This window comes from Dreissena polymorpha, chromosome 8, assembly GCF_020536995.1.
Source record: "Dreissena polymorpha isolate Duluth1 chromosome 8, UMN_Dpol_1.0, whole genome shotgun sequence".
NCBI lineage: Eukaryota > Metazoa > Mollusca > Bivalvia > Myida > Dreissenidae > Dreissena > Dreissena polymorpha.
The window spans coordinates 48,901,192-48,928,478 of NC_068362.1; the positions used below are offsets into that span (position 1 = coordinate 48,901,192).

General features: G+C 34.9%; 1 protein-coding gene across 3 annotated transcripts in view; it reads left to right on the forward strand.

Annotated features, from left to right (window-relative positions):
* LOC127840869 (protein mono-ADP-ribosyltransferase PARP14-like) overlaps positions 1 to 27,287 on the forward strand; it is a 42,710-nt gene that overhangs the window by 12,283 nt on the left and 3,140 nt on the right. For all 3 annotated transcript variants that reach the window (XM_052369294.1, XM_052369293.1, XM_052369295.1), the window contains exons 3-26: positions 158 to 232; positions 3,531 to 3,689; positions 4,168 to 4,457; positions 5,227 to 5,365; positions 5,699 to 5,793; positions 6,245 to 6,377; positions 6,824 to 7,063; positions 7,334 to 8,647; positions 8,888 to 9,168; positions 9,384 to 9,495; positions 9,992 to 10,305; positions 10,616 to 10,718; positions 11,104 to 11,270; positions 12,754 to 12,984; positions 13,077 to 13,298; positions 16,858 to 16,933; positions 17,279 to 17,395; positions 17,928 to 17,993; positions 18,107 to 18,286; positions 18,499 to 18,657; positions 18,798 to 19,009; positions 24,501 to 24,634; positions 26,043 to 26,308; positions 27,134 to 27,282. In XM_052369294.1, the coding sequence (XP_052225254.1) occupies positions 158 to 232; positions 3,531 to 3,689; positions 4,168 to 4,457; positions 5,227 to 5,365; positions 5,699 to 5,793; positions 6,245 to 6,377; positions 6,824 to 7,063; positions 7,334 to 8,647; positions 8,888 to 9,168; positions 9,384 to 9,495; positions 9,992 to 10,305; positions 10,616 to 10,718; positions 11,104 to 11,270; positions 12,754 to 12,984; positions 13,077 to 13,298; positions 16,858 to 16,933; positions 17,279 to 17,395; positions 17,928 to 17,993; positions 18,107 to 18,286; positions 18,499 to 18,657; positions 18,798 to 19,009; positions 24,501 to 24,634; positions 26,043 to 26,308; positions 27,134 to 27,282 (5,234 nt within the window). The remainder of the gene's footprint in view (positions 1 to 157; positions 233 to 3,530; positions 3,690 to 4,167; positions 4,458 to 5,226; positions 5,366 to 5,698; positions 5,794 to 6,244; positions 6,378 to 6,823; positions 7,064 to 7,333; positions 8,648 to 8,887; positions 9,169 to 9,383; positions 9,496 to 9,991; positions 10,306 to 10,615; positions 10,719 to 11,103; positions 11,271 to 12,753; positions 12,985 to 13,076; positions 13,299 to 16,857; positions 16,934 to 17,278; positions 17,396 to 17,927; positions 17,994 to 18,106; positions 18,287 to 18,498; positions 18,658 to 18,797; positions 19,010 to 24,500; positions 24,635 to 26,042; positions 26,309 to 27,133; positions 27,283 to 27,287) is intronic.

Here is a 27,287-nt window from a genome sequence, read left to right on the forward strand (position 1 = left end):
ATTTCTATGTATATTTTGTACTTTTGTGATTATTTTGGAAATAAAATATGTTTAAACTTAAAAGTTATAAATTTATAGAAAATTATATGTCTATTCATCTGTAGTTATTGACTGTTCATCCTAAGACATACAATTATCATACTTTATGACTTTTCAGGCGTATACGAGTCAATCAACACACAAGCCATGACTACTAGTACTATGAGCAGTATAAACGAACTTCCCGTACTTGGTGAGCGATGCTACTTTTGCTTTTACCCTTTCAAGCGAATGCACGTTTTTATCCTTGCTTATTCATTTTACCGGTAAATACCTTTTTATTAGCTCTCATGAGCACAACTTGCTTTTGAGTTTGCATGGCTACGAGGCCCAAAATGGGTTGTAAATATGAAAACGTAAAAACATCAACCTTTACTCTGAAACCGCACAACACAAAGCTTTAACATTTAGTGAACAACATCGTATTGTGGTCCTCTACAAAGTTTGTTTTTGGAATTATGCTTCCGGTTTCAAAGCTGACCTCGCCCCGGGGGTTACAAGTTATGTACACAAAGACTTGTACAAGGAACTTAAATACATTTTCTTGTATAAAACCGCAAAGCCCGATACTTTCATATTAGTTCGAAGCATTATATACAGGTCCTCTAATCTCTGTTCAAATCATGCCCTTTGGGTTAAGCTTTCCATGTCTTGATGACCATAGTTAAGCTTTAAAATTAGTCACCAATCTTAATAGACGGCCCTTTTAATTAGATTACAATGTTAATCCTATGCTTGAAACATATAGACGTTCGGCCCAGCTTTGACTTGTGTTATTGTCTAAATATTTCAAAATTTAAAATTACAATAAATAGTAACAAATTACTGTCACAAGCGGGCAGTAATTGTATCCGGCTGGCCATTATGATCATATCGGACCCGTGTCAATTTTCTATATCTGCAAAGAATCCGGTTGCGCAAACTGAACAAAATGGCGACCGAACTCAGTCTCAGCCGAGACATCGTCAGGGCTATTTCGTTTTGTAAGTCTGTTCTGTGGCAGTAACATGTTAATATGAAAAGAGTGTTTTTTTATTTACTGACGCTGTTTATTATTGTGCTATCTATTCAAAACGTCATTACATCTAAGGTGTTAATGTCTTTTTCCAAGCGATTTTTGGTTGGTCAGTAAATTTGTGCAGCCAGTTGTGAACGGTTATTGCTTGGGCTTTACTTCTGAACTTGAAAATGTGCACATTAACAAAGGGTTAGAGGTTGGCGATGATCTAGATCCATTTTCTTTATCGGGGGATGTTGGAAAAAACCATTAAAGCGAGATTATACGAATTTGTCAAATATTTATGAATTTATATAAAATGTGTAAAAAAAAACTTATTATACATATATTTCAATATAAATTAAAATAAAAGTTAAGAAGAACATGTGTCGAAAAATGCGAAATAAGCCAGATATTAATGTGTGAAATCGAAAATGACTGTACAGTCAAATTCGCCAGCATGTCTATCATGTATGTACGATGTGAATCTAAATTAAAGCGGGTATATACGATTTTGTCAAATATTAATGAATTTATATAAACTGTGTAAAATACTTATAATATATATATTTCAATGTAAATTAACATAAAAGTTAAGAAGAACATGTGTCGAAAAATGCGAAATAAGCCAGATATTTAATTCTGAAATTGAAAACGGCTGTACAGCCGAATTCGCCAGCATGTATACCATACATGTACGATGTGCATCTAAACTTAGTTTAACGGTTTATTTGAATTCCTGCAACGATATCTATTCATACGACACACGAACACCGTCTCCGATCCTAATACAAAGACGAATGCTTCGGTTATTGTAAGAAAATATGTACGTCACTATCGGCTTGGGGCGCTCATTTGTCTTTGCTGCATTTTATGAAATTCGGCTTTTATGTATAATTTTTCTTGCCTATTTTGTGTTATTGTAACATATTTTATCAATATATTGGAATAAAACACATATAAAAAATCGTATATACCCGCTTTAAGTTTAACGGTTCATTTGAAATTCCTGCAACGATATATATTCATACGACACACGAACACTAACTTAGATCCTAATAATAGACGAATGCTTCGGTTATTGTAGGAAAATATGTACGAAATATCTTCGTCCCAATAGGCTCGGGGCGCTAAATTGTATTTGCTGCATTTATGAAATTTGTCGTCAATAAATAATTTTTCTTGCCTATTTTGTGTTATTGTAACATATTTTATCAATATATTACAATTAAACGCTTTAATGAAGAGCAGGCTTACTTCTATTTAGTTCTTCAAATAACTGTTTATCTTAATTATTAAACAAAGAGCATTATGAAGCTTTTTCGGTTGAAGATGACCTTTACTCGGCAACGTAGACAGCAATTACCTTTCCTGTTTGTGAGAAAAAGCCCAGTTTCTGCACAATCAAAAGAATATATAACCTAATAGGCAATTACGAATAGAGGCAATGCCTTAACTTAAAACAAAGAGTTACAATAAATCCATGCGGAATACGTCGGACCTCGGACATTTCCGATAAAATTTAGAAACGGACGGTCGTCGTGTCTGACAAAAGAAGATATGTAAAACTTTGAGATAGATGGATTAACGATAAAATAGAACGGTTCGTTACCAACCAGTCGAGCCTAATAGTTAGTTATCTGTGCTGGTGACGTAAGCATCTGTAAGTGCAATACTCAGAATCACTAAATCCTTGTTATGATTGTAAAGCATAAGCGAGGAACGGTACGAACTTTCCTTTTTCCCTGACCATTTGATGCGAAAGTAAGCATTTTTAAGCAAGTTAGTTTTCACCGAGTTCTAAAGGGTTTCATATTGCTGTTAAAATTTACTTCTGATTTATAAGGCAATACAAAGCTTTCTTCAATTTTAATTAAACATTTTGCAATACGCAATAAAAGAAAACGCCTAATTTTAGTTATCATTGTACTGTATGTTAAATTGTTAAACAATTGTGAACGTTAATATCATCAAAATAAACTAAATTAGAGGTATTTTCTCTGGTTTGCATAACAGAAGAACGAATTCCGGTGAAATCGGATGAGATCCTGTAAAACTCAAAAGTTACCGGACCTCATATCCTGAAAGATATTATTGTGTATTTCGCACGGGGTGGTTACCATGATAACATGGCGTGTACATTATGTTTTAATATTGACAAGAACGGATGCATGGACCTCATATATACATAGCTTAACACAATGCAGTTCATGAGAAATAAATTGTAAGCAAATAAAGTAGACTAGAATTGACTTGCTGTACATGAAAAGTGTAAAGTTCAAGTTACATTAGACTGTTGACTTTAATGGATACAATAAGGTAATAGTGCACTTATCACATTTATTCTTGCTTATTAGCTAATACAATGGACGATGCAACGTTCTACCTGTGTTAAGGTCTGCTCTAACCGCATGATATGTGGTTTAAAAGGATACAAAGTAGGATATATGCGTTGTTTGTACATTTTCAAATAATTTGCCATTGTTTATTGTAGATCCATGTACCGTTATAGTGCAGAATGTGCCTGACGCCTATATGTCGGAGGAAATGTTGGAAATGTTTTTCGAAAGCAAAACGTTCAATCATGTCCCATCTGTGAAAAAAGTGGTTCTGTTAGGAAACGAGGCGACGGTGACATTTGGTAACCGGGAAGGTACTTAATTTATAATCTGTCACTACATGGGATAGAACCACTCAAAACCGTCTTTATGTAAAGTTTTATTTTCTTTACAATTATTTTGCCTAATAAAGGACAATAGCTGATATCTAAAACAATTATGGCGAGCAATAGTTGAATTGTTTTATTAGCTTGGAATGAGTAACAAATTGATAACGTTTGCTCAAGATAAATGATTACACTAGATGACACCGAATAAAAATATGCTTTAATCATTGTACGGAGATACTTGAAGTAATTGCGTAAGTAACACACTTGCTACCTTAAGTTTTAAACTTGTGCACTATGATTGACAAGTTATTTTCCGTCAATAAATGTTTCAAAGAGTTCATGAATAAAATACATTACATGTTTACAACATCGGTTCCAATGTTTTAACAATACAGACGCTTGTTTTGTGCTACAAAACACCACGAAAAACCGTGAAAATGCCACATTGTTTTTCTTATTTTAGACGCTAGTTTCGTGCTACAAACACACCGCGAAAACCCTTGCGAGTTGAAGGGACAGAGGCTGACAATTCTTCCAATGGCGCCAGTGGCTGCACCTGTACCGGAAAACCAGTACTCGGACGAGTATGTTAAACAAACCGATGCCTCTAGATCTTCATATAAACAGAAAAGCGACCAACAAGACAACCCTTCGGGAGAGTATTGTCGACCAATCGATGTTCGTAGATCTTCAGTTGATGAAAAAGAAATAAGCGACAAAGACAACCATGCGGACGATTTCGACACCGTTGAGGTACTTCCTCTTATGTCTCACCCTTACACAACGCATCAGTCACATAGCGCTCGGGATGATATTTTTTAATCGTCTTTTGTCTGTCGTTTGTCGACCGTGATGCGTCATATAGACTTGCCTCGTGCACTCTCTAGAGGCCGCATTTATTGCAATATCTTCAAAAGACTTGGTCAGAACATTTGTCACAATGATATCTCAGCCGAGTACGAAATTTTGTAAACAACTTTGTGCCTAGGTCAAAATTAATTAAAAAGCATGTGATCACAATAGAACTCACATTTGTTGGCGCAATCTTCATGAGACATGATTCTTTTGCATTGAAAGATGTAGCTGACATGAAGCATGGAAATTTTCCTTACGTCGTTAATTTCAAAGTTACACAATTTGAGTGCTCTAAAAATCAGAAGTTGTTACCCTCTCATCCGTAAATTTATGTTAAACTATATATATTTCATGTGAATAATTTAAATTAATTCAAAATAACGTGAAATTGTGGTAATATAATCAAGACAAAATACCTAAGACGTTGACCGTGTCATAAGTGAAATGAAAAATGATGGCACACACGATTGTATACATAATGCGTAACTTGGATAATGTTTAAAATCTGACAATTTCGCTACTTCCAATCAATACTGTCACATTTGACCATTGCATCTCTATACATATGTAATTGCAAAGCCAAATTATGTTAGATCAACATAAGTTATGTTTTTTATGCAATCGAACTCAATACCTTGTATACCAGCTTTGTCATTTTCCGCCGCAGGTTGAGGGATTTACCGATGAAGTGTCTGATGATTGTCTGAGGTATTACTTCGAGAACACAAACAAATCACGCGGAGGGGAGATTGAGGCATTTAGTCGCTCAGAAGGACATGCCGTCATTACTTTTAAAGACAAAACAGGTACTTTAGTCGCCTAAACGAAGACATAAGTATGTTCAGTATTGTAGATGACATATTGCCATGAATTGTACAAGCACTTGCATTAAATGCGTTAAGTCTTTCGGATAGTAACAAGAATGTCTCTAAAGATTCTGTTTTTGGAGTATACTTATTCCTGTATAATTCATTTACAACTTCATATAGGAAAGCAGAGTTTACATTTCATATGTGGATTAAATGACTTACTTCAATCGGCTTCTGTTACCTAAAGCCACCGTTCTTGAATTGAACTATAAAGGTCATTGCAGTATTGTGTTGAATGTTTGGGCTGTTAAAATATAATCAACATTTCAGCTGCACGAAATGTAGCACAAGCACAACATACGCTTGGGAAATGTAAACTGCATGCGGTACCTGTTCTTACCAATCACAAAGCAGTTATGTTCACAGTAAGTAAGAATTTACTCGTAGATGACCTTATGCGTACAGTTTTGAATGGTTTGAGCAGTCAATAGGTTTTTAAAAGCAAAACATCCTTAAGAAGAACTGATAGGGTTAGGGATACATTTACAACATAAATTGTTGTCTATTTTATATTTTAACGCTAAAGCTTGTTTGCTTGTTAAACTTGAGTTTTTCGCCGTTTTCAACCTTGTTTCAGTTATATCAAGACGTGCCAGTTAACCAACGCACAATTGCTCTTGGTTATCCGGGTTAACTTATGGCAGTAACTAGCAACTGCCTTAATTGATTTAATGTTTATGACCAATTCCAACGCAAGTTTAGCCTGCACACATCGGGGCTTGAAGACTTATATGTTTAGTAAAGCCATACTTCTTGTATTTACTATACCATTTAAATTTATAATTCGCTAGTTATTTATAATATGCGTTGTTCTAGAATTTACCTGAAGAACTTAGCGAGGAAGAATTTGCCTTATTTCTCGAAGCAAAACTTCAACTTGACGAGCCTCCCAAAATTGTTATATCTAGAAGAAAATTGACTGCTGTTGTTGAGTTCAACTCTCTTATTGGTAAGAATGAAACATGCTTATATTCAATTATTGTATAAATAATGCGATGGGTACTCTTCATTATTGTAAATTAAACATACGAAAAATAAAATGTCATTAGAGAAAGAAGCTTTCACGTTTCTCCAGCTGTTTGAAACCTGATTATGTATTTCATTTCATGTAAATAAGCATGCATTTAATGCTACTTTATGTGTTTGATTCATTTAGTTCAATTTAATTATTGTATGTGCGATTAAACATTTTCATTATTATTTTCCGGCTGCTTGGGGTTTTTTCATGCATATACTTTTCTTGAAAGTAGCCGATTGATCAACATGTTACTACATCAAAAAAAAGTCTTCTTCGTCTCTTTTATGTATAGAAAGCTAGTTGTTGTGTGGCTATAGTCAGCGTCATCTGTATTTAATGTCGTAAAGAAATGTGTTTGTGTGGCGTACCAATTACAGAAATCAGTAAGGCGGTCGAGGCGTGCGCTAAACATAAACTGAAAGGGAAACACATTGAGGCCCACCAGGTTCCCGTCAGCAGGTCTATATTGGTTTATGAGATGCCAGAAGGATGCACGCACGACAGCGTGCTGTTTTACTTTGAAAACACGAAACGTAGCGCTGGTGGACCTGTTCAGAGTGTTGAAGTCAAGCATCTGGAGGACGGATATTGTATTGTACACTTCATGGATCATAAAGGTACAAGTATTCCTTTTATGTTGTTTTAAATCTTTTATTTATTATAAGTTGTACATTGTTAATAAACTATCTATGTTTTAGTATAAGGATACAATATGTTTGCTGATTGTTTCGTGGATGTTACGAGAGAAAAAACATCAATACAGTAACGCCATTTAAAACAAAAGATTACATATATTGGGACATCGCATTGAAATGTGTACGGTTTGTACTTTGACAAAAACAAGCAGAATTCCTCGAGATTTTTAATTATATTTCGTTGTCTTACAGTGGTCGAAAGCGTTTGCAATAAGACGGACCATTCGCTGAACTCGGTTACTATTAAGGTGGCACCCTATCGCCGTGAACTAGGCTTACCAGACGAATGTGAAGCAGCCGTTGGACCAAAAACATGTTGTTTTACTTTAGACGTAGAGTCATACGACCAATACAAGGTGAAGTATTTCAGAAAACAACCGGCGATGCAGGCCATATTAAATGAAGAATTACAGGTGTGTTCCGCATCCGCGAAAAACTGGGATGGCAATATAACTGTTGAATGTACCATTGCAAAAAACGACCCGGCATTTCGTAAGCTTAAGAACTGGGAAGAGACGACGAGGAAAATTGTACACGATGCTTTTGAACGAGTTGTAGTGAAGAAGCGTTCAGTTGATAGTGAAATGTGGGCATCAGTTAAGGAAGGTTTGCAGAAGGTTATAATTTCAGACCCCGATCGTGTAGCTCTATTCATGGAAAAAAATAATGGATTAATTATACTTGTTGCAGAAGAATCGATTATGGATAGTACATGGAGAGCAGTGTTAGAAAATATAGAGGGCGCGGAAACAACTTACAAAGCGGGCAAAGAGGCGGTTTCTCAGATTGTTTCGATTAAACTTTTCAAAGGAAAATACTTGAAGAAGTCAGGTTTTGATAAGCACACTCATGTCGTCCGGATGGAATATTGTGAAAAAGCACCTAACATGGAGATAACACTAACGGGAAAGAAGAAGGATGTAGACGAATGTACTCTGAAGATTTATACGGAAATTGAAGACATCGAATCGAAGAAAATTGTACTGGAACCGGAGCGTACACGTTTACTTAAGCGGGTAGATATTCAAAAGGCTGTTACAAAGGAGATGAACATGAAAAATCTCACTGATATTTGGGAAATCTATGAAGATTCCGTTATTATGTACACCAAAGAAAGAGATGATTTTAAAATGATGGAGCATATCATTGTTCATGCAGTGTCCAAAGTTGTTGTAACATTAGATAAACATTCATTAGAAGCAACTTCTTCCGAGAAATGGAAGACTGTGGAAAAAGGGTTGAGGTCTAAATGCAAAGACTGCTTAGAGATCAGGATTGATGATAAGCTGATGCAGTTATGCATCTTTACCACGCCAAATATGGAGGATGAAGTACAAGAATCCGTAGAAGAGTTTCGAAGCAAAAATGCTGTTTATACAGAAAGCTTCTCGGTTGATGCCTCAAGGGCAAAGTTCATGAAAAAACACATGGACACAGAGGTGTCGCAAATTAGAAAGAGTGTAGCAAAACTTGACATCCACAGCAACGGATGCATTGAGATAGAAGGTACATACATTTTATGACATATGAAGCCAAGATTAATATTAAATTTAAGAATAATGTATAAAATATAAAATATCTATACTGCCATCTTGATGACGTTTTTAATTAGAATATTTATTCATATTCAAGATACCAACCAGCAGTGAGTAACATATGACTAATTACAATTTAGGTCAGTCTCGCAAATTATCATAATACCATCAGTCCTCAGAACGAATTAACATGATATGTATGCGTTTGCAGGAACGTCAGCAAGTATTAAACCGGCAAAGAAAGCGTTGGTTGAGTTGGCAGACAAACTCTTTGCTGAGGCGCATGAAATCGAGAAACCGAACATCAAACAGTACTTATCTTGTAATAAGGGAATGGAGTGCATACAGAAGGCAGAGTCACATGGGCCATGCGTTATCGAGACGAAAGGATCTGGGTTTTCCAAATCCATTCGAATTGGGAAATCCGAGGGCCGTAAAATGACATCTGAGAAACCAACACCATGCGCAGAGGTGACTGTAAACGGAACAAAGGTAAACAATTACTAAATATAATTGTTTTTTATCATAACCAAGAGGTTTCAATATTATATATATATATATATATATATAAAGCGAATAAGTATTTGTATTAGTAGAATTGATATAAGTTTGTGATAAAAAAAAGAAAATATTTAATATCCTTTCTTGTTGATATTATTGAGGTGGTTGTTTAAAAATGATTAAGGTTTTCAATGATTTTGTTTCAGATAAGTGTCGTTGTCGGTGATATAACTGAACTTAAAGTTGACGTGTTAGTAAATGCTGCAAACCGGGCGTTAAAGCACAGGGGAGGGCTTGCTCGAATTATCCAGGAAAAGGGTATGTATGCATTAACAGCAGACAAATATGAATTTACACCATGTACTGTAGGTGCATGTTATGTTTGTCATTATTTAAGGTATACAATTTGACATAACATGTTCAATAAAATCTTATTCTGTAATTACACAAAGTGTTACATTTTGCTATTGTTTTCCTGTGTCCGTTCACAATTTTATGTACATGTTCTTGTTTGAAATTACGAACGTTTTACATTTTGTCCGTTCTTTACTGTAAGGGTAAAGTTCCTCTTCTAGCGCAGCTGAATAAGATCCCTTTTGACTGATATTGTGCGATAATTTATGAAGCGGGATAATAGAACGCCAACTTTTAACATTGCTTAAGTTAGGGAATGCAAACTTACTGCATATATTTAATGCTTTTCAATAGCTACTTTATACTTATATAGAAAAAAATGTGCATTATTGTTGAAATAAAGGTATAAATATGTTTACAATATATTCTCTTATATTGAGATATTTTTTACTGTTCGAAGGAGGAGATGCGGTGGCTAAAGACTCGGACCAGAGAATTAAAAACGAAGGCGATGTGAAAGAGGGCGAAGTATACATGGGCGTTTCTGGAAACCTTGGTTGCAAGGCGGTGGCCCACGCGGTAGGTCCGCAATGGAAAGGAGGAAAGGACGGCGAGGACAAGCTGCTCAGAAATGCTGTTCTCAACTGCCTAAAGGAGTCTGAGAAGGGTGGCTTTAAGTCCATAGCCTTTCCGGCACTCAGCGCCGGCATGTTCAACTATCCAATAGACCAGTCTTGCAAAGAAATTATAGCTGCAATCGTCGGATATTTAAAGGTGTTAAATCTTATAAATTATTATGAAGAAACGGATCGGTTACAATAGCGGGGTTTGAAAATTGTGATGACATGATCAATGTTTTTAATTATTATGATGCGTAATACTTCATTATTTTTGTGTTTGTATCGTTTACACGAACTGGTCCAAAATCTAGTCATGGAACACCCCCTTGTTTAACTGTATATGTATATTTTCAAATAATGTAATTTTACTTTTCGCAAATAAACCTTTTAGTTATTTTCTGTAGTGTACACTATACATAATGTTGTTTAAGTGCGTTAAATATATAACATTTTTGACATTACAGGACCACAAATTCAATGAAGTTATTTTATGTGACATCAGTGAAAACACGGTGAAAACATTCTGTGATGCCCTTCTTGCGCAATACCCGAGTACACATATGTTATGTAAGTAATAAATGTATAGTACGAACGTGATTAATGGATGGTATTTTCAATTGACTTAGTTGTTGGAAGTAACGTAGAGAGAACATCGGACGTGTAGTCCGCAAAGTGTTTGGTTTCATGATTAGCAAGATGTGGATCACACTTCAAATATTAATGGATGCTGTTTTGGCTAATGCTTTATTAAAATGTTTCAAATATATATTTATATATGTGAAAATATTGATTATCGAAGAGTTTAACACTAAATATGTTAAAATTCATAGAAGCAAAGAATTAATACAATCTTGCTTTAGGTTAATTCTTTTGGTAGAAAAAAAGTGCAATTAGACATAACAGGTGACGGTTACACGTTAATAACTCTCGTTAACTTTCTTGTCTTGAAAAGTGAAAGTAGGAGAGACCGGGTTAGGGGGACAAATAGATATTCATGATGTGGAATCAAGGCCGTCATCGGGGCGATCCAGACAAAGGACAGAACATAGCTCTTCTAATAAAGTGTCGTTTGGCAAGGTGAAAGTGGAGGTAGTAAAGTCAGCATTGGCACAGGAGCAGGTATTGGTCGATTTGTCTCCTTCATAGGCATATAATGTGCACATGTTTGTCTCGAACTTTTTTTTGCTATAGTTATGATTAGTTATTGCGTTTATGCAACAACTACAACTTATAATTTTTTTTTTAACCCACCAGTTACATTTTAACTGTTTACGAACATTATTAATTGGATTTGACATACCAATAAACTTAATAAAAGATTGTCCGTTATAAGTTTATTATGTAGCAGTTAAATTGAATACAAATATTTTCATAAGTTTTTTTTAACGCGTTACAAGCTAAGGGTTGTGAACAAGTGCGTTATGTCTAGCAATTAAAGGGGCCTTTTCACAGATTTTGGCATTTTTTAACTTATTCATTAAATGCTTTATATTGATAAATGTAAACATTGGATCGTAAAAGCTCCAGTAAAAAATCAAGAATACAATTAAAAAAAGGAAAAGAACATTGCCCGGAGCAGGTTTCGAACCAGTGACCCCTGGAGTCCTGCCAGAGTCCTGAAGTAAAAACGCTTTAGCCTACTGAGCTATTCCGCCGAGTACACATACTTGACGTATTTTATACCTTATATAAGCAATCTTCGTAGTTTCACAAAATTTAACGACAAAAACAGAACTCTCCAAATTATTCAATCGTTTCGCGTTGCAACGCTTTATAATTTTTAGGTTTTAAAATCGTCAAAAGATGCATATAATGGCTATATTAGACCATGGTAAATGTTCAGTATTACTGTTTCCTCACAAATATCATAACTAAAATGAAAATTTGCGAATCTGAAAGAATTTTTTTCAATTTTGTCAATTTACCAAAGCGTGAAAAGATCCCTTTAAGGTCGCGTGGAGTTTATAAATTATATAATTAAATTTTGGTGAACACAAGCAAAAGTAAAAGGTAAACATATTCTCGACACACAATCTAGAAATAAGCATGTCCCGTTGCATGTCATGTATACTATCATATGCGGTTCGGTCTATAAGAAGCAAACGCTCACAACTCAGTTACAGCGTGTTTTTGTATTGCGTGCGAGGACATGCTTTCTTACGTGTATGTGAGAAAGAACAAGTCATAATAATTGCAAAAGACACCTTGGCATATTACTTTTACGGTCTCCTCTATAGAGTAAACTAACCCTTTGATGTTTTGAACTTCTTACTCTCGGTTATCCGCTACGTTGTAGTGTACAACAGTTTAAAAAAATACACACTAATTAATTATGATTAATATTAGTTCGCACACCTATTAAAACCTCTTAAGTTAAGGTCACACTATGTGGCAAAAAGCCATTTTGAGCCACAAACGATTGCTATTGGCTTAAGTGGAGTTAGGAGATAAACGTGGAAGGTGTAGTCATTCGTGACCTTAAGACAAAAGTCTTGATGATTTTTATGTAGTTAGCCAACATGTTTGTAAATATAATTATTGTTCAATAATGAATGTTGTAAACGTTCCTGATATTCTTTTTTGAACTTCACATTATTTTCAGGTTGATGTTATAGTGAATTCTGCATCGGCGGACTTGAAATTAAACAAGGGCATGTCGTCAAGAGCCCTGTCGGACGCGGCGGGCAAGGGCCTTCAAAGAGAACTTGACTCTGTGTATCCCCACGGCATACAAGCGGGGCGGGAAGTTGCAAGCACTGCAAACTTTCAACTTCCATGCAAACGCATTTACCACGTGGCTGTCAAACATTATTCGTCCAAAGAAGATCTTAAGGTACTTTTTCTTTTTGTATTTCATGTATTTAATGCTAAACGAGTTATTTGTATGGACTGAGAAGAACGTTATTATTTATTTGCGTTTTTAAGAGTATTGAACATGTGGTTTCGGAATGCTTGAAACTGGCCGACAAAGACGGACACGGTTCAATCGCCTTTCCTGCCGTCGGCACAGGCGGTCAGAAGTTCCCCGTATCCGACGTAGCCAAAACGATGCTTTCCAGTGTAGATTGGTTTTCTAGGCATTACAAGAAGTCATCCGTTGCGCTTGTTCGAATAGTTATCTACTACAAGGACGATGCTGTATATCAGGTACGGTCATTGTTTTCATAATCAGTACAAGTCCAGCATGAGTGATAAGGTTCAAAGACGTGTGCATTATGCAAAATTGGTACACCAGTATGCATTCAGCATCTTAATGTTTGAGGCATATAATGATGTCCCTAAGTATGTCCGTCCTTATGTAGAGTCTAACTTATATAGCAGATTTGTATCGATTCCTTAAGTATCAACACCGAGTGTTTTATATACGCAAACAGCTGTTGGTTATCGCTGTTTCCTATTCACCATATAATCCATCACGTTAAACTTATAATTCGCTGAATTCATAAATGTATTAAACATAATTCAAATAGGCTATTTCGTCGTAACATAGATTTTACTAGGTCACCAAACTGCAGCATTTGTTAATATGACACTTACATAGTTCATGCCGACAACCTTGTTGCTTTTACCCATTTCCCTTTCTCTTGCAAAACATTAACCTTGCCATGCCCTTTGCCTTATAAATAATTCAAACCGAACAAATTTGAAATGTAAGGTGTATTTTAACGATTTTAACCAGCCCGACTTGCTACAATTCTTTGATACGTACATAATGATTGCTTATACCCATTCAAAAACTTCCCATATAACATTACTTATTTACTTCTTAGAAATAGGCTATGACGCACCTACTGGGTCCATTTACGTTGCGTCAGGCCCAGATTCTTTTTTTGTATAGTTTTTAATATATGGGTACGAGCATGTATATCTTTAAGTCGAATATTCATAGCTGACATTGAATTATGTTGTTCTTTTAATGAAAAACGGCAATTTTAATAAATGCTCTATAGTTTGGTTAAATGTGTACAAATTTGTTTCTTATTCAATGAACTGACCTCGTAATAACATATAAAGAAGTGTAACTCCAGCTGCATGTCAAACATGCCGAAGCTATGCTCATGCAATCAACAGTCCCTATGGTCAGACGATCGGTATTTTGTATCCCTTATAGTTTGTGTTCGTGTATTACTTGCTGTGGAAGATTCGAAACTAGAAATGCTTCTGCCAATCTAAACCATCTGTTATATCGACGCTTACACTTCATAGCATACATTAAATTAGTTTAGAAGGTGTCAGATAATATTTGAGGATGTGATTGAGCCGTTTAATGACAAAACCCGCATAACTGACATCAGTGGTGACGTTTGCAAAATACATCTTTGACGTAAACATTTGTGAAAATGCGCATATATGTTGTTGTAATAGAAGCACTGAACTAATACACAATTCACTTATCCATAATCCATGCAATAATAAATAACTGTCTAAAAAGAAATAAGCAATTTCACCTTAAGAATTATGTAATTATCTCCCGGCATAGGCGGAGGGATATTCTTTTGGCGTTGTCCGTCCGTTCGTCTTTCCGTCCGTCCTTCCGTTTGTCCGGCACTTTTGTGTCCGGAGCCATATCTTGGTAGTGCTTTGGCGGCTTTCATTAAAACTTGGTATAAGTATATCTATGGATAAGAGGATGACGCACGCCAAATGGCATTATATACCATCCGTTAATAACGGAGTTATGGCCCTTTGTATCTTGAAAAAAAAAGCTTTTGAATATAAGCTTTGAGCTTTACAGTATGTCCATTAACACATAAGCCAGAGCCATGAAACTTGCCATAGTTGTTCTCAATCATCTGGGGTTGCTTCACGTTCAACACCCATAATCCTAGGGGCTATGGTCATGGACCTTTGTATCTTGAAAAGAATGCTTTTTAATGAAAGCTTGGAGCTTTATCTCCCTTAACACAGGAGCCAGAGCCATGAAACTTGCCATAGTTGTTCTCACTCATCTAGGGGTGCTTCACATTCAACACCCATTATCATATGGGCTAAGGTCAAGGTTTCATATTGAGGTAAAAGGTCACACATTTGATGAATTATTCATTATTTAGTCATTCTTTTAAGATCCAGGTTGCTATGGTCATGGTCAAGGTCACACACAAAGGTTAAAGTCACACATTTGGATTGAATATGCCTTATTTGGTAAGGATTCTACCATACTAAAATGGATTCTCAAAATGTCCTGATGTAATTGTTCTCAATTATCAGGCAGTGATATGTGTTTTTGACCAAAGTCTAGGTCACACATCAACGGTCACACATTTGTAGAAATATTAATTATTTAGCCATTATTTTACTATGCATCAGTGGATTCTGTAATGACCTTCCATAATTCTTCTCCATCTTCTTCCTTGCTGTGTTTCATATGTAAGATTCTGGGTTAACCCTGGGTTAAGGTTAAGGTTCATGTCTAGGGTTAAGGTCAACGTCACACAATATACTTCATGTAAGGTCATACGATTCACATCAAGGGTGAAGGTTACACAAATGCTTCGTGTAAGGTCGTACGCTAAACACCTAAACAGACCAGCATTTTTTCCAGAATTATGTATACATCTTTGTACTTAGAAATTACAGGTTAGAGATTTTGTGCTCAAACAAGGGGGAGCATATAGTCGCTGACTTGTCTGTCCTTCGTTCTCTCATAATTTTATCTGGAGGAGGATATTGTTTTGGCGCTGTCCATCCGTCCTTTTATCTGGATGAGATTGTTTTGGCGTTGTCCATCCGTCAAGAAAACTTTTGTGTCCAGAAGCATATTGTGGAACTGCTTTCGTGCATTTCAATGAAACTTGTTTGCATATAAATGCATTTCATTTATCAAACAAAATATGCATAAAAAGTTTTAAGTGTTTGACTTTCCCAAATACTAATGATACACACATGTTGGGCCCATGTACACCAACCATTCTTAAAGCGGGTATATACGATTTTGTCAAATATTTATGAATTTATATAAACTGTGTAAAAAACTTATTATATATATATTTCAATATAAATTAAAATAAAAGTTAAGAAGAACATGTGTCGAAAAATGGGAAATAAGCCAGATATTTAATTCTGAAATTGAAAACGGCTGTACAGCCGAATTCGCCAGCATGTATACCATACATGTACGATGTGCATCTTAACTTAGTTTAACGGTTTATTTGAATTCCTGCAACGATATATAATCATACGACACACGAACACTATCTCCGATCCTAATACAAAGACGAATGCTTCGTTTATTGTAGGCAAATATGTACGTCATTATCGGCTCGGGGCGCTAATTTGTCTTTGCGGCATTTAATGAAATTCGGCTTTAATGTATAATTTTTCTTGCCTATTTTGTGTTATTGTAACTTATTTTATCAATATATTGGAATTAAACACATATAAAAAAAATCGTATATACCCGCTTTAATTTCTTGTACATTTAGACTAATTACTCCCCCCCTCCACCCCCACCCCCCCACGCTAAAGGCGGAGGGATATAGAATTGGCATTGTCCGTCAGTCCGTCCATCTGTCACAATTTTGAAATTGGCGGGAGATATCAACGAATATACTTGTTTATATTGGTTTGGGTGTAAAACGGCTTAACCATAATATGTATCTAAATACAGACGCGTCGATATTGCATATTTGTGTTGTTGCCACTGTTTTGAAAAAAAAAGAACACTCACTGGTTTATATCTGCATAATCTTTGTTTATGTATTTGAAGGCATTCGTCGATGCCTTAAACGGTCCACAGGGAGCGTCCGGTGGGACAAGCGATGCATCTACTTGTTCAAGTAATGGTAGGTGTACTACACCATGTTTCTTATGCCATGTAAGGGGGAAACGACAGATGCAGCATTGTTTTGTCGATTAAGCTTAACTTTGCGTTAAATAAGCACAAATAAGAATGCAAGTCTTTTACACATGTGTAATGCCAAAACATTACACGGAAGATTTTCAATAGTAAAGGTGTCGTACGAGTCAAATCTGACTGGCACTCAATTGAAGCTATAATATACTTTATAACACATTTATATGATACTCGTATAAAGTAGTCTAAAGCATGAATGTATAGACGTTAAGTAATACTTTGACACTATTAAATAGATGTGTTCTTGCAAAGTGTTTTTTGTTTTGTTTTGAAGCATCAAACCCGGTGCAGATCGGAAGTCTGAATGTGACTGTTGTGCCAGGGGACATTACATCTGAACGTGTTGATGCTATTGTTGCAAGTTGTAACAAAGACCTGGATTTGGACAAAGGTAATAAAGTTTAAGTAATTAAGTTAAATAATTAATTCGTACGCAGTACGCAAAGTAGTCATCATATCAGTACAATTGTTTTTGTTTTGTACTTGCAGTTTTATACGTTAACATATGTAGGTTTTGTCCATGTTAAACGTATGTGTATATGTCGCTTTATTTATGTAATGCTTGCGTCACTGTTCCATGCTGTACACATGTGCGATCTATGTGTGTGTATTATTCACAGACACATGATTAAGCTGCTTGTGTGATTCTTGCAATATGAACGAATACTTCAAGTCATGTATGTTTGTACTCGAATAGACTTCAACCATTGTTACTATGAACACTGCGATGCTTTGCTTACGTTTGTTATGTTGGACTATTAATTTGGCCATTATAACATTTACAAATACAAGGTGGATATGTGCTTGGTATTAAAGGTATTACTTACCGAATCACTATCCCTGAACAATGCAGGTTAGTTTTCGGTTTGATACTTTGTTGAAATACATTGTGTACGACACATACAATTTTATTTTTACTTCAGGACAAGTTACAAAAATAATTCGAACAAAGGCAGGAAATGCTTTACTTCAGGATGGAAATTTTACAAGTGAGTAATATTTTGAAATTTTCTTTTTCCTTTTGCCAAATACTTTGAACCATTTTTAGTGCTACTTCCATTCAACATGTTTTAAGTTAGTTTAAGTTATATTACAATTACAGAAGAAACCATGAAAAAAGAAGGACTTGTCATGACTGTTGGAGGCAATTTACATGCCAAACATGTGATTTTTGTTGAAACTAAATCAAACCCATCTGCGTGGCAACCTTTGATTCTCGCTGCGCTGCGAAAAGCTGCAGATGAGAACTTGAAAAGTATCTCGTTTCCAGCCCTCGGCACAAGTACGTTGGTTTCACATCTTCTCAATTTTACAAACATAAATTTATTGTTACATACACATTTGATTATACAATAATAGCAAAAGTGCTGTTTGTGCCTTTGAAAAAAAAAGACTGAACATGTACCCTTGTATTGAATGTTTATCTTCAACGTTTAAATATTTTAACGGCTGTTATGCTGGTGTTGTATCGGTAATAAGTCAAATTTATTTTAGATTACGGATGCAAACCTTTTGATATTGGACTTACAATGCGCTCTGCAATTGATGACTTCAACAAGCAAACAGTGAAGAATCTCACAGATGTCCGAGTAGTAGTTTTTCAAGCGGACATGGTAGCTGATTTTGTCATGGGCCTTAACAAGGCTGGTGCTAGTAAGTGTGCAAAAACGCCTTGCAAGAACAACACTACAAATGTTAAGTGTGTTTCTATAGTATGTATAGATGTATTTGTAAGATATGTCTGGAGAATCTTTAAAACTTCGTGTCGTCAGGACTTGGTTTATTTATTTAAGGTCATTCAAAGCCGCGGCGTTCGAAATCACCAGTTCAAGAATGCAGGAGTACCCGACCACACAACAAAGATGACGATAAAGTTCACTTCACGATTTATTCGTCTTCCAAAGATGGAATTAAACGTGCCATCAAAAGTATAGACCAAACCATCAAGGACGAGTGGCAAATGGCGTCCATCAGTGATTGTAAACCTATACTACACAATAAGCAGGTAATTATCAACTTTATGTGACTAAATTATGAAACATGGCAAATCGAAGGTACTTTATTATAGTGAAACACTTAGAACAAAATGCATCAGTCATATCTAAATGCATCAGTCATATCTAAGCCGATGTTAGCATAATGATATATTAGTAATGTATACAGTTTTTGAGACGATATAATTGATTGAATGTCAACGATGAATATCACTTCATCGACCTCCCCCCATTGACCGCAGGGCTGATTTTAATTAAACTGCACAGAAATAATCCTTTAGTAACACATTTGCAAACCTGGTAAAATCGTTTCGCTCCGTTGCCTATATAGGTCACTGGAGCTAAAAGGAGATAATGAAAATTAAACCTTTAAGAATATTCTTCTCAAAAAGCACACGGGTCATTGGTGTTTTTTTTATTCAATATAATACATACAATGTATACATGTATATTATCATGCAGCACAGTGATTGTACAAAGCAATAAAGTTCAGACATGTTATACAAGATATGCCAATATATATATATTTTGAAAGAGAAAAGAAAAGAACAACAGAAGAATAGTTATGAACAATGATGAGTTGTATAAAGTCGGAAGAAAGAATACTGGACTTGTGTGTTTTGTTGTATATTCACTGTCACAATGATCTTATAAGATTGAAAAAAATATATCTATACAAACATATTTTAGAAAGATAAAATAAAGTTAGAGTGAAATGTATATAAGTGGACAAAAATTATGAGAATTTAATCCGATTCCATTTTTGTTCAAAAATTTGTATTGTGTCATTACTGAGGGCTATTTCTTTCTCGATCTGGATTTTTAGTTTAAGACTATGGACAAAACAATTAAAATTTGGTACTTGATTTTTGCACTTCATGTTAAAGATAAAATATTTCATCAATATAAGAATAAAATTCTCAATATTATTACAGTCTATTGATTTCAATGAGTAAATTCCGAAACTTACATTTAAGAAAGATAGTTTAACGTTTAGTTGCTGTTGTTCAAGAAAAGATACTAATTGATTCCAAATAGGCTGGATGTGTTTGCACTCCCAAAAAAGATGTTCTATAGTTTCAATGTTTTCACCGCAGAAGTCACTAAGATTTGAGTTAGATAATTTGCATTTAAAGAGATATTTATTTGTAGCTATAATTCTATGGATGTATTTATACTGAAAATTTCTCAGTGTGCTTTCAATAGTTGCTTTATATGGCATGGTAAATATGTGTTTCCAATTAAGTTCATGTTCTCCGAAAAGGACTTGCCATTTATTTTGGGTTTTGGAGTTTTCTGTAGGGTTTTTAATTTGTAGTGTGTAAAATATTTTATTCGTTTTTTTTTTCTTCTAAGTATGTTTTCTACGAATGTTGTTTGAGTACATGGTGTATTATTTGTATTGATTTCAGATTTAATATGTATGGGTATGCTTTTGATTAGTGTGTAGTACTTCAGAAAATTATTTGAAGGTATTCCGTATATGTAGCATATATCATTAAAAGAGTAGAAATCCTTGATTCTGTAGTCATATAATTGGTCGACATATTTAATGCTTCGTTCAAACCAATCTTTATAGAAAAACGTCTTATTGTTTGAAGTTATGTCGTTATTGTTCCATAAAATAGTTTTACTGCTGGTTTGGGTTTCTAGGTAATGAATGACATCACTCCATGCTGATAGAACATCACACAGAAATATGTTTTCGTTTGCAATTTCATGTAAGATAGTATTGCTGATGTTACATTCAAAGAGTAAGGAGTCACCATATTTTTTTAGGATTTTCTGGTAGAATAATTTCCATTTACTCGTATTGGTATTATCTAGGTATCTTTTAACCCAGCTGCATTTGCTTGCATTCAAGAATGAGTCAATGTTCGTTAATTGGATACCTCCATTTTTAACCAGGTTTTCCGAAGGAAAAAACTGGTTATTAGATTGGCGAATGCGGGCGGGCTGGCTGGCTGGCTGGCGGGCGGGCGGGCTGGCGGGCTGGCGGGCGGGCGGAACAAGCTTGTCCGGGCCATAACTATGTCGTTCGTTGTCAGATTTTAAAATCATTTGGCACATTTGTTCACCATCATTGGACGGTGTGTCGCGCGAAATAATTATGTCGATATCTCCAAGGTCAAGGTCACACTTTGAGTTCAAAGGTCAAAAATGGCCATAAATGAGCTCGTCCTGGCCATAACTATGTCATTCATTGTGAGATTTTAAAATCATTTGGCACATTTGTTCACCATCATGGGACGGTGTGTCGCACGAAAGAATCACGTCAATATCTCCAATGTCAAGGTCGCCACGACTAAAAGTATATATTTTTTTTAAACAAACTTACAAAGGGGGTTAAATTTGTTTGTTCATTTCAAAAGTTCAGTTTGAGTTTTATTCCTTTATCAGATTTTTTTTTCACAATGAAAACCTGGTTTTGTGACAATTTCGTCCCTTGTCTACAGATTGAATTAACTGAGTTCGTTTTATTTTATCAGGCTTACCGTCCCATATGAAATTTAATATTGCTGATTTTATATCGTTAATAACATCATTTGGTGGATTTGGGAGAACTGTTAATACATAAATTAGTTTAGGAAGTGCAAATGTTTTTAATACTGTGTTTTTTCCGATTAGTGTAAGTTTACGGTGATGCCATGATTTTAAGCAGTTTTTAAAATTCTGTAATTTAGGTAGTATGTTTTTAAGAACTGTATCCTTGTCATTATTTGTGAAAGTAATTCCTAACGTTGTTGCTTCATCGGATGTCCAATTAAATTTCATTTCTTTTTTTTTATAGGACATTACTTTGTTTTAATTTACCTACTCGTAGCACAGTACATTTATTTTTGTTTAGTTTAAGACCCGATGCCATTCCGTAAAGGGTTAGTGACTCTATTAGGTTATGGAAAGAATCGTAATTGTCGTTTAAAAAGTAAGTTGCATCGTCAGCAAATAGGGACTGTTTGATATCTTCATCAGGTTCTAGTGATATGCCTTTTATGTGTTTATTTGATTGGATGTGGTGTGATAGATACTCAATGCAAATAATAAATAGCGATGATGAGAGTGGACATCCTTGTCGAACCCCTCGTTCGATGTTAAAACTGTTTGAAAAGAAGCCATTGTTAATGATTATACTGGTATAAAATAGTTTAACCCATTGAATGAGACTTTCACCAAAGTTCATATTTTCTAAGCAAGAGAACATAAATGAATGATCAAGCGAATCGAATGCCTTTTCAAAGTCTGCAAAAAATATTAGACCAGGATTGTTTGAATTGTTGAAATAGTTTATGCATTCTTGGATAAGACGAACGTTTTTCACCAATATAACGTCCTTTTATGAAACCAGATTGAGATTTTGAAATGATTGATGGTAATATTTTTTTTATTCTTTTTGCTATACTTTTAGTTGCAATTTTATAATCATTGTTCAGTAAACTAATCGGGCTTTGGTTATATATTTGATGTGTGACGACGTCCATTGGGCCTCTACTAAGAATGTACAAACCATGCCCCTGAGGTTAAAACTGGCCACGCCTTAGATGTCCCATGATAAATCTAGACTTATATAGATCATAACTTTACAAATCTTCAATTAAAAAACCGAAATTATCATGGCTAAAATAATTTGGTGTGTAACACCGTTTGGTGGTCCTCTACAAAGTGTGTTCATATTATTCCCCGTGGGTCAAAATTAGCCTCGCCCTAGATTTACTTGTTTTCCTTTTAAAACTATGATAAACGTTTGAAATATCTTCTTCTCTGAAAATGCAAGACCGAGCGGTAAGACATTCAGCACGTTATATCTCAAAGTGGTCCTCTACCAAGTTTGTTCATATCCTTCCCCTGTGTTAAACACTGTCCACACCCAGGGGCCACAAGGTTTAGAAATACTTTAAGAGTTGATAACTTCCAAATTTCGTATAAAACCACATTGGTAATTGGCTAAATACTTGTTGTGTAGTATCGTATTGAGATCCTGTACCAAGTTTGTTCAAATCATGCCTCTGGTGTAAAACTGGCACCGCCTTATGGGTTACTTGTATTACGTATAGTGAATAAAGTGAGCCTTTTAAAGATCTCTGATGTCGTAAGGCCCAGAGTTTTTTTATTGGTTTATCAAATCTTGCTGTCATCAAAGTTTTCTCAAACCATGTTTCTGGGATCATAACTCTCCCCGTCTCATGGGTCAAATGATACAGACTAAGATACTAAATAGTTTTAACAATCTCTGAGACCGCATGGAGAGGGCTCAATATTTGGTGTGTAAAATGGTATAGTTGTCCTCACATGTTTTATAAAGACTTGTATTGTTAATAACTTGAACAATATTGAAGGGTTCGGAAGGTTTAATGTTTAATGTTTGGTGTGAGACATCAGTTTATGTTCCTCTGCTTACTTTGTTCAAATCATGCCCGTGGGGTCGAACTCGTCACCATGATAGAGGTTACTTGTTTTAATTTTATTTGCAAACAGAGAAAATGTGCATGTGTCTCAGGCGATAGCAAATCGGTGTCATACAGAGTAAAAAACTAGATACAAAATAAAGTGTTTTTTTAATTTTTAATCTGCTCATCACAGTATGTTTTTTTATCCCATCATCAGACGTGCATTGTAAAAATAAACCACTGTGGAATAAATTTTCCTCTATTTCAGCAGTGCTGAAATATAGCTATCACGCGCGGCGAAGAATGTTCATATTAATCGGAATCAACTATAAAGTTATCATTTTTAGTAAAATCGAATCAGATTCAACAAAACAAACAATTTGATACCAAGATGAAATATATTTTAAGCACATAATGCAACTCAAAAAGCAAATAAACACTATTTACAAATATTAAGTGCGCGTACTCGTGACGTCATTATCAACACGTCATACGACACAATGCATGTTGTTTCACGCTAAAGATGCAGTTGTTTAGTGTCTTTTTTTCCATCATTTCTTAAAAATCGGGGACGTAGAGGTATGATAAACAGAAAAACAGGTTAGTTACTGATCTTTTTGTAATGTATTAGGCTCAACACGATTAAAATAATGAAACAATGTTTGCTTAAAATATCTTTGGGATTTTCCGTCTAGTTCGATTTTCCTATTCTATTTTTAAAGAAATAATTTACGACTAAGAAAATTGATGGGATAAATCGAATACTAGGTCGGTGCCGAATAAAGCAAAGTTTATCTTGCTCGGCACGAAAATCTGAACCACTCGCCAAAGCTCGTGGTTCAGATTTTCTAAGCCTCGCAAAATAAACTTTGCTTTATTCGGCACCGACCTAGTATTCTCTATATACATCTTTCAAGCGATCGATTTAGGGCATTAAGGCCCACTTGTTAAATGTAAAAGAATCGTATTGACTATTAAATTGCTTCACGAATATTGTCATACCATTACTAAAATACGTTTTATAATTTCAGTTAGTTAATGTGTTACAAGTAACCAAATGTGCTTCACATCATATTTAATATGAACGATATGTATGAACAATAGTATATAATTGCAGATTAAAGAACTGGAGATGCATGCTGCAAACAACCACGTTGCACTCACTGTCGATCAGAGTGAAGGTAAAATCTGTCTCACTGGACTTATCGTGAACGTTTCAAACATGAAGGATCAAGTTCATCTCATGCTAAGGCACGTATGGTTATTCGTATGTTTTTATTAGTCCCCTACCGGTTTCACCGGAGGGGACTTATGGTTTGTATCCGTCCGTCAGTCCGTCACACTTTTCTGGATCCTGCGATTACTCTAAAAGTTCTTAATATTTTTCCATGAAACTTGGAATATGGATAGATGGCAATATGGACATTATGCACGTCATTTCATTTTGTTCCTACGTCAAAAATTGTGGTTGCTATGGCAACAAATAGACTAGAAATACTGCTGAAAATGGTGTTTTTTTTCTGGATCCTGCGATAACTCTAAAAGTTCTTAATATTTTTTCATGAAATTTAGAATTTGGATAGATGGCAATATGGACATTATGCACGTAATTTCATTTTGTTCCTACCTCAAAAATTGTGGTTGCTATGGCAACAAATAGACTAGTAATACTGCTGAAAATGGTGTTTTTTCTGGATCCTGCGATAACTGAATATTTTTTCATGAAACTTGAAACATGGATAGATGGCAATATGGACATTATGCACGTCATTTAATTTTGTTCCTACGTTTCGAATTCTGGTTGCTATGGCAACAAATAGACTACATATAATGCTGAAAATTGTGGTTTTCTGGATCCAGCGATGACTTTTAAAGTTCTTAATATTTTTTCATGAAACTTGACACATGGATAGATGGCAATATGGACATAATGCACGTCATTTCATTTTGTTCCTACGTCTAAAATTATTGTTGCTATGGCAACAAATAGACTAGAAATACTGCTGAAAATGGTGTTTTTCTGGATCCTGCGATAACTTTAAAAGTTCTTAATATTTTTTCATGAAACTTGGAACATGGATAGATGGCAATATTGACATTATGCACGTCATTTCATTTTGTTCCTACGTCAAAACTTCTTGTTGCTATGGCAACAAATAAAAAAAATTTCTGACAATGGTGGAATTTCTGACAATGGTGGAGCCGGTAGGCGACTTTTATTTCTTGGCAATAGTCTTGTTTTCGATATGTTGATCCAACGAGAAACACTTGCCACTTTTCAACTGCTTTAGTTTCACTGGTATCAGTCAGTTTGGCTTATGTAACTAGGAAAAGTACATAGGTAAAATGCAACTTTTCTTTTTCGGATCATCCGTTTTGACTATATATATGTTTCTCTTATATAAAGTCAAATATGGGCTAAAATAAGTCTGATAATTGCTCTTCGGTTTCATTTTTTACATTAAACATACATTCAACATAGTTATTGTCTTAGTTTAAACATATTTATTTTATTTAGTTCTTGTGTTAATATCCGCTACTTTATACTTTAATTGATTAAAATCGCGTTTAATATTAAAAGCAGTATACGACATAATATTTCTTAGCTTTTATGCACATGTCATTACATTATAATTACATCGCATATATGTTGTTTTAGAAATGCCGATAAATACAAGCACGATCAAGAAAACGCCGAATTACTGCAATCTGTGGTGCAATGGGTCTTCATAAAAGAAACAAAAACAGTGGCGTTTGACAAAAGGACGAACCAGATCATAGAGCAAGCGTTCACGCAAAAACAAAAGTCTGTTTCGTTTAAAGTGGGTCGCAGTGACTATACAATCGATTTTAACAAGATGAAGGAGTGGGATGTGAAGAATACAGGAACTAAATACCCAGTACTTCGGAGAGATCTGCGAAACGGTAAGGGTGTATAAGTTGTTTTAAATAAGCTCTGATAATGCATACGTTAACTTAAGTGTGCATGATGTGTTGTGTCAATTTAACTATAGATAAAAATCACTGGGAACTAGCCTGGATCCTATTTCATTTTATCTATCTGGAGTGTATGATGATCTTCGTCAACGATCGTAGACGTCCATAATGTTTCATGTAAAGTAGTCAAAATATAAAACAAATTTAAATTAAAACCGAACAGTATTTAGACATTGTGATCCATATTTTATTATTTTCACATGCGTAATAAAATAGTCAATCGTGGATATAGTTCACGTTCAATTTTGAGTTAGACATAAGACTGTATGACAACTTAAGTTTGTGTAATGCCTTCAAATTTGGAACAACGTTGATTTGTAACAAGATAAAATAAAAAAAATTGTTAAATGTGCGTTTGCCAGTTACCAGGCTTTGTAAATAGAATATTCTTTGTCTACTGAAGTTGAATACTAAAAGGTTGATAGGAACTCTGAAACCTAAAATGGTATGAAATATGTATCGCCTTTGTGAAAATAAAAAAGAGCAATTTACAAGCGTTGTTAAAATAGGTCATTACCGAACAAGCAATTTCGCTCAGTTTAGTTAGGTGTCGCTATGATAGCAATATGATTCTCATAGTTTATGCATATGATTCATTATCTTGACAGAATGGACATGAGTTTTTTTAATTTGAAATAGTGTTTACGTTCGGTGTAATTGGTAGGATAATTGTGTAATTCATATCATTAAAGTCGGTTAATAAAGACTACGAATTCATGTAAAGTTGATCAATCGGGCTGTGATTTTTTTCAGAAACTAAACTGGACATTCCTTCGCATTGGAGCGCCAGTAAGGACCCTGCTCAAGTTGAATGCGTTACGTTATCGAAGAGCGATAAGGAATACGTGCAAGTTGAAACAGAATTTTCAAAGTCGATGGGTCAAGGCGGGCATATTACTAAGGTGAA